This window comes from Desarmillaria tabescens (genome assembly GCF_030435595.1).
Source record: "Desarmillaria tabescens strain CCBAS 213 chromosome Unknown EV420scaffold_118, whole genome shotgun sequence".
Taxonomy (NCBI): Eukaryota; Fungi; Basidiomycota; class Agaricomycetes; order Agaricales; family Physalacriaceae; genus Desarmillaria; species Desarmillaria tabescens.
This window is the reverse complement of record NW_026848417.1, coordinates 63,341-70,127: the sequence shown is the minus strand read 5'-3', so window position 1 is coordinate 70,127 and position 6,787 is coordinate 63,341. Positions and strand designations below refer to the sequence as shown.

At 42.9% G+C, this 6,787-nt stretch overlaps 2 protein-coding genes across 2 annotated transcripts; both read right to left on the bottom strand.

Annotated features, from left to right (window-relative positions):
- On the bottom strand, nt 1–840 carry EV420DRAFT_1487303 (uncharacterized protein; the record flags this gene model as incomplete). The annotated part of the gene is made up of 2 exons (XM_060470509.1): nt 1–71; nt 417–840. 2 exons carry the CDS (start codon nt 838–840, stop codon nt 1–3), a joined length of 495 nt encoding a protein of 164 aa, XP_060322433.1.
- A 669-nt stretch (nt 841–1,509) lies between these two features.
- Nucleotides 1,510–6,056, bottom strand: EV420DRAFT_1487302 (uncharacterized protein; the record flags this gene model as incomplete). Its single annotated transcript, XM_060470508.1, has 9 exons — nt 1,510–2,534; nt 2,640–2,854; nt 3,000–3,366; nt 3,442–4,256; nt 4,316–4,550; nt 4,603–4,698; nt 4,758–4,823; nt 4,877–5,597; nt 5,649–6,056. The coding sequence occupies 9 exons, from the start codon at nt 6,054–6,056 to the stop codon at nt 1,510–1,512; spliced, it is 3,948 nt and encodes a 1,315-aa protein (XP_060322432.1).
- Between the last annotated feature and the right edge of the window lie 731 nt (nt 6,057–6,787).

Here is a 6,787-nt window from a genome sequence, read left to right as displayed (position 1 = left end):
CTATGAAAATTCTAAACGGGGAATTCCAGCAGCGACTCTGCTGTTCATAATGACTGCTTTTTTATCACCAGCTGAAAGTTAATTTCATTCAGTTAAATTTGGTCAGTACTACATTAGGATATAGGCACAGGCACAGATATGGTGAACTGAAAACTTGAAGTCAAGTCCTGGTACCCCTCAAGGAATTTCACTGGCATGTGCAAAGGCGAGAATGCATCAAGTTTGAAATCATGATATTTCATTACAAGTACGGCAAGTTACCTACAGCTGATAATAGTAGCCCTGTTCAAACCTTCTTTTTGTTACTTCTGTGAGTTTCAAGAGGCAGTCGTCTTCACGTTTTAATTCATTCAATGATGGGTGCCTCATATAAAGCTCGTTTTCGCCTCTTCTGATCAATCATATTGTCGACCTACCATGACTTCTGGACAGTGCTACATAGGCGTTGAAAGGATCCAGCATTCCACTGGGAGGCTTTCCTAGATCAACGATGACATATTCTATTGTCTGTTCTTGGCATTTGTGATGAGTAAATGCATATGCAGGAGTCAAAGCAAGCTGCCTGTGATGAATTCTAGCAGTAGAGCCATCTCTTCTTCGTACTGTAAAGCCTCCCTCATTCGGTACAATAGGAATTAGTCCCTTTGGAAGGCCGGGAAAGACGTAGTCATCTGAAGAAACATCTGGTCTAAACACGATTAAGGCAGGTGGGTACTTTAGTTCCACTTCAATGCCTGTATTGTGTGATATAATTTCTCGACTGTCAAGTACTATTGAGTCGATTGTTCCACGGGTGCCATTGGCGATGTCTGCCTCAGTTGCAATGTTCATCAATACCATAGCTCACATTCCCACTGCTATTTGTATTTTATGGTCTAGCCATGCTGTTTGTTTGGATCTCATTCCCATGACAATGACTTTTTCCTCCATTGTAAGTTCACTCCTGGCTCTACCCGTCATATCTTCAGCGCAGCATGTATACAGGTGCTGACTGGAAGTGTAACAGTATCTGCACAGAGCCTCGGTGTTCCACTGGTCTCTAGGTCCATGTCTTGAAGTGACTAGAATTGCGTCTTTCCATGGCACGGAAGAGAAATCCAATCCTTCTTTGGGATCAATGACAAGTTCATCAAGTCATCGCAAGTCTTCTGCAGTACAAGCTCCTATGTGAAGACAATTTAGAAAAGCCATCCACTCTTCATCCTGAACATGATTCTGCTTCAAAAGGGTGATGACAGTTGTGAATTGTTGATACAGAGCTTTTCCGATGTTAGCACGTTCTCCTTTGGTTCAAGAATCGTATAGTGACGCAGTGGGGTTTCCAACTGGTGGGAACTGATGAAAATCCCCAAATAGAATGACACTCATCCCTCTGAAGGGAAGTGCACCGTTTCCACCACTGTGTGATTTTTCCTTGGATAGGACTTCTGATACCAAGGCTAGCATATCTTTGATCAACATCAAACACTCGTCTATTTCCAAATATTGTTTTCCCTTGATATTGTGCTTTCATTTTCTCGTGGTCTCTTTACTGCTTTTATCATACCAATCATCTGATTTTCCTGGATTAATTGGTATCCCTGCAAACGAATGAAGTGTCTGGCCACCGATAAGGCTAGCTGCTACTCCAGAAGTGGCTGTTTTAGCCAACAAGTTTTCAGCATCGTAATAAAGAAAGGTTTCGGAAATGGCGTTGATCAACACCGTTTTTCCCGTTCCCCCTTGTCCCTGGACCAACATATGTAGTGGTCTAGGGTTTTTTCCTGACAAAAAAGCTTTGAGATGACTTTCGATAATATCATGAGCACGTTTTTGTTCCTCGTTTAGCAATTGCAAGAGAGGTCTACCTTGCAGCTGCCTTTTAGGTACATCTCTACTACCGCCTGGTTCGCTGACTTCTGAGTGTAAGTGTTCCATTGTCCACAGAAGTTCCGCCCTTCTGTCCTCTGTACCATGCCTTCTGTCCTTTTCCTTATCTCTGGTAATCGACTTCAGCAGCTTGTTCCACTCCCAGAATTGTAGAATATCATCGGCATCAGCAATCGGTGCAACCGCTGGCAGAGCAGTGTATACTGTCGGCATGTTGAATATTCCGCAGTCGACAGCCCTTTCCATAGCATTGATTCTGAATTGTACTTCTCTCATCGGATGTCTCAAGGTCTCTGCAATTTTTATGTCTGCTTCGGTATATTCGGAATGGCCGTAACCTCCTTCAAGTTCTCCTTCACCTCCCCATAGTATTGAGTCATCCTGTGATGGACACTGTTCATTGTCCAGGTTCAATAATGCACCGCTTGCTGTACTGCTTTTATCTCTGTGAGCATGATCTGATGCTTCGTGAAAGTACTGTATATTTTTGATGGCGTCTACTTGCTTTGGGGTTAGATTCACCGAAAACCTGTGCCAAGCATCTTCAAAATGCTCTCCTTCATTTTTTAAATCTTTCATGGATCTCCAAGGCATGAACAATGCCAACATTGAAGCGCAATAATATTCTCGACAGTCGTGCCTATTGCTTCTTGGGAACCATGTTCCTACAAACTGGACAATAGTCTCATGACCAGCCTGTCTCTGAACTCTACACCTCTTTCTGTGGTCCATTCTGGTTTGATACGGAATGCCTGCACTTCTTCCTGTACCTGTTTTTCCCTTTGGAGGTTCGCCATCGTATGTTTTGCTAAAGAAATCCATGAACGCGACATGTTCTAAAGCATCTCCCCTATCAGAATATTCTCGTAATTGATCCTTCAGTCTGACTTCCCTGCCGACAAATTCTATGGGCATAGTAACCTCGTCGCTTTGGCTTTGGACTAGCATTCCATTAGAATCGCGGGCCAATTCCTCTGTATATGATCTGCAGAGACAAATTTATAAGACCCGTGTATGGTACGGTATAGTAATAATGTACTTACAGTTTCGCTCAAATTTCAGGATAAGCATCCTGTAAAGCTGCAATGATGGCATCCCAATACACAGTCACATAATGGTGAGATATGAACCGGTCTTCCCATCCCATGACTTGGGATATAGCTTCACAGACACTGAATTCTTGTTCTTTATTCATAGCATGGGCGAATTTCTGGATTAATTTCTTTCCTAGATCTCTGCATTCAATGGTTCTTTTGTCTGCTTCCATCTCAAAGGCCAGTGTACAAGCAAGTGCTGCAGATGTGTTCCAAGTCAGGACTTGTTTTTTAGTAGTGTAGTTCGTAATATACCAGGTGATATCCTTTGTATCGACAGCATTCGTGATCACTTTTATGTCCTGGTTACTTTTCAAGCACTCCATCAATTTGGGACACCAAGCTACCATTTTTGAAGATAGACGTTTGGGTCCCCATTCGCCTGTTGGAAGAACCCATGCATCTGTCGACATGGGGAATGGTGCCTGCCTTTTACATGCTGGAGGACGACCCTCCTTTTTTTTTATGACACACATACCGACCTTGCATTTGTGATACTGCACAGTGCGAGCAACTGTCATCAGCGCTTCGGTCTTTCTTGACTCGTAGCCTGGCTCGGATGGGTGTATAGGCTGAGCATAGGATATGGCAGTTCCTTTTGCCATGTTCTCAATCTCTTCGGAACACGCACCGTTAAGATCGGCAGTGATGTTAGCTCTGATGAACGTTTTCATTTTCTCTCTAAAGGCATCAGACAATAATGCTTGCATCATGGTCTTAGATGACGGTGCTCCTTTCAGCCACAATAGGATATGAAGATGAAGGGTCCCTTGACCCTGTGCTTCTACAGCTCCAATGTAAGCATTCACCAAGCCAAATATCTCTTCCTTCCTTGACATGAAGGAACCAGATGTTGCGCCTTTGATACCAAACAATTCTTGCAATACAATACTTATGACAAGATGAAAGTATTGTGTGGCAGCAAATGGATCTGAAGCCATATTCAAGCCCCGGTCTTCCAGATTGGGTCCTGCAGTTTTAACAAAGTGATCAAGGTCAATATTTTCTCCTGCTAAGACCTGTGCAATGGGATTGTGCATGTCTGAAGGATTGATGGTGATCCACAAGCTGGGCAGATTAAAAACAAGGTTCATACTCCAAATTTTAGATCGGATACTCCTTCTGGACTTGTCTGTTCCCGGAACACAAACACGAACTGCAGATAGCTGCTTTCTGAGAGCCCGTACACCAGGATGGGAGAAGGGTACCCGGTGCGCTTCCTCCTCACTCGCTTTCTTCAGGGTCTCAGGTGTCAAGCTCATTATAGCTGCACGGTTTTTTATGAAACTGGATCTTTTAATTTGAAGGCAGGCAGAACGACATATGTTTCGTTTGTGCATAACTCCGTATACCTGGAAGACGAAGTGGTAGTCTTTTCTGAATCTGCGATCCTCATATTGTAGTGCCCATCTCGAGTGTACTTCATAAGGTACAATTCTGTTCCTATCCACTTCGAACCCTCCACATCCGTAGGGAAATAGCCAGGGAAAAGCACCCAATAGATGGTTTGGATTTTCTGGCCCACTGTCCGTTCTTTTTCCTGTTTCTTTATCTGTTCTTGCATATTCATTGATAAACGCGCTACCTCTTTTGATGAAGTATTTGTCTTCTGGTCTCAGTTTTCATGCTCCTTCTATACCCCCAAGATTGGCCAATGCATGCACCATGATATCTGTATCAGTGATGTCATTGCCATTCACGTCAATTATACCATTTGCATGGAGTAAAAATGTGTCTGTAGAATGTAGCGTTATTGTGTGATGCCTGTCACAACAATAAGATGCATATTCTTACCTGGTTCTGTAAAGGGCTCTGGTCCTGTCCCAGCACCTGAAATGGGTGCGAAACTGGGTTCTTGAGCTATTAAATGTTAAATGTTATGTTCAATTACAAAAAAACCGGAGCCTACTGACCAAAAAAATCCCAGCTATCCTGATCTGGAATGTAGCTGTCTTGCTCCACAGCAAGACCTGCCATGTCATTGGATGTGCAAACATTGGACAGGATTTCCTCCAGTACTCCATCGGCAGGAAGCTCCACCAGAGCATCGTCGGAAACAATGATATCGCTGTATAGGGGATTATTTTCTTTTAACCACAAAAGCACGTGTCTAACAATTTCCCTTCTGACATGGAACATCTTAGGCAACTCTCTCATCTTGAAACCCCTTGGCATGACGAATGTGATGCCAATAACAGCTGCTAGAATCTTCACTTGCGGTGGCGATACATTGGTGGAAACCAAACCTGCTATGTGACTCGGATTGAGTGGAAAAGAAGATATGTTTCCTTTTAAACCCATATACATTGCACCCTCGCTTAGCCAATGCTCTGCGTGCTCTGCTTTGGGATAGAGTTTGACTAGGTAAGTGCATGGTAAATGTTTTGCTACCAGAATTCGCTCTGCCAAGTTTAATATAGACAGTTCTAATGGTATCTTTCCTCTCCACATGTTATTTGCGAGGGATAAAGGAGGAACTTGGTCAGCTTGTAAATGTTGCAGACATTCTTTACAGGCATAGCCAGAGCCATCTGTGATTGCTTCTTCATGTAACAATGCACCATTGAATAATGTGTGTTTGGGGTGAGGCCGTGAAGGCACCAAGAGGCGTGAAAGGGTCAGATCAGCGACAGTCTTCATTTCCATATTAGAAAGGAAGAGAAGTCTGGCACATACTATACACACCCCTTGAGCGAGTTCTGCATTGGAGGTTCTTTTGATGTATCTTTCAATGCAACCCTTTCTGGTGTCCACGCTTGCATTGGAAAGAAATGGTCCATCTATAAGCTTGCGAACAGTTTGTTCATCTTCTTCATCGAGATTCATGAGCTGAGATTCCGATCGAGATTCCAATTGACAGTTCATCCGATCCATCTGCAATGTGATAGCCATGTCTACGGGCATATCCATTGGCACGTCGAGGCGTCTCCTTATCTGTTCATCTGTCTCTCCCCTGTTCTCATGTTCTCCTGCATCCAGTTTTCTTTGTTTCTTCCATATAGTGCAATTACTTGTGGCCTTCCTCTTTCTACCTCCTGCTGATTCTCTAGCTGCCAGTTCCCTGATTGTTTGCTGAATACAGGATGGTTGCATTTCAATGTATTTCAATAGGCTCAATCTCATGTGTTTCTCTGTGCTTCAGATATGAATCACCTGACTAACAAGTTCAGAAAGTCATCCAACAGTAAAGAAAGCAAGTTCATTCTCCATGGGAGTACCATCATGGAAGGATAGATTACTTCTTTTCATAGTTTGGAGGGGTGAACAGAGACAAAAGATAGCATTAGATGGGTGGAAACCTTAATTAATAGTTGCAAAGACTATGACCATTGGCACCCAAAAGGGGATAATACATTTAAGATGAACAGGAACAGGAACAGCGTGCATAAGAAACCCATCCCCATCTAACTACGAGCTAAGATTTAGCACTCTCAAAGACTGAGAGTTCCGATCAGACCACTGTGTTCATACCAGTAAATTTTAAATGCCAAGTATGAAAAGGAAAAAAAAAAAAAAAGATGTACTGTGCTGTCTTCAGTGTCTTGATGAGACTTGATCTATCGATGGTCGAAAAGGTCTCAGGAGACATTCTGAGTTTTAATTTGGCCTTCAGCTCCAGATTGAATGGGACCGAATTGTTATGGTTTATTCATTTCTTTTCTTTTGATTACGCATTTTTGCTTACTCTAACATGCGATCATTCATGGACAGTTCCCACAGTACTATTTATATCATAGCCATAGTGTATTTAAGTACAGCCTTTGCTGGACTAAACCCCAGCTTTGGCTAAGGTTAATTCTACCCAACTCTAGCTCCTTGTTTTG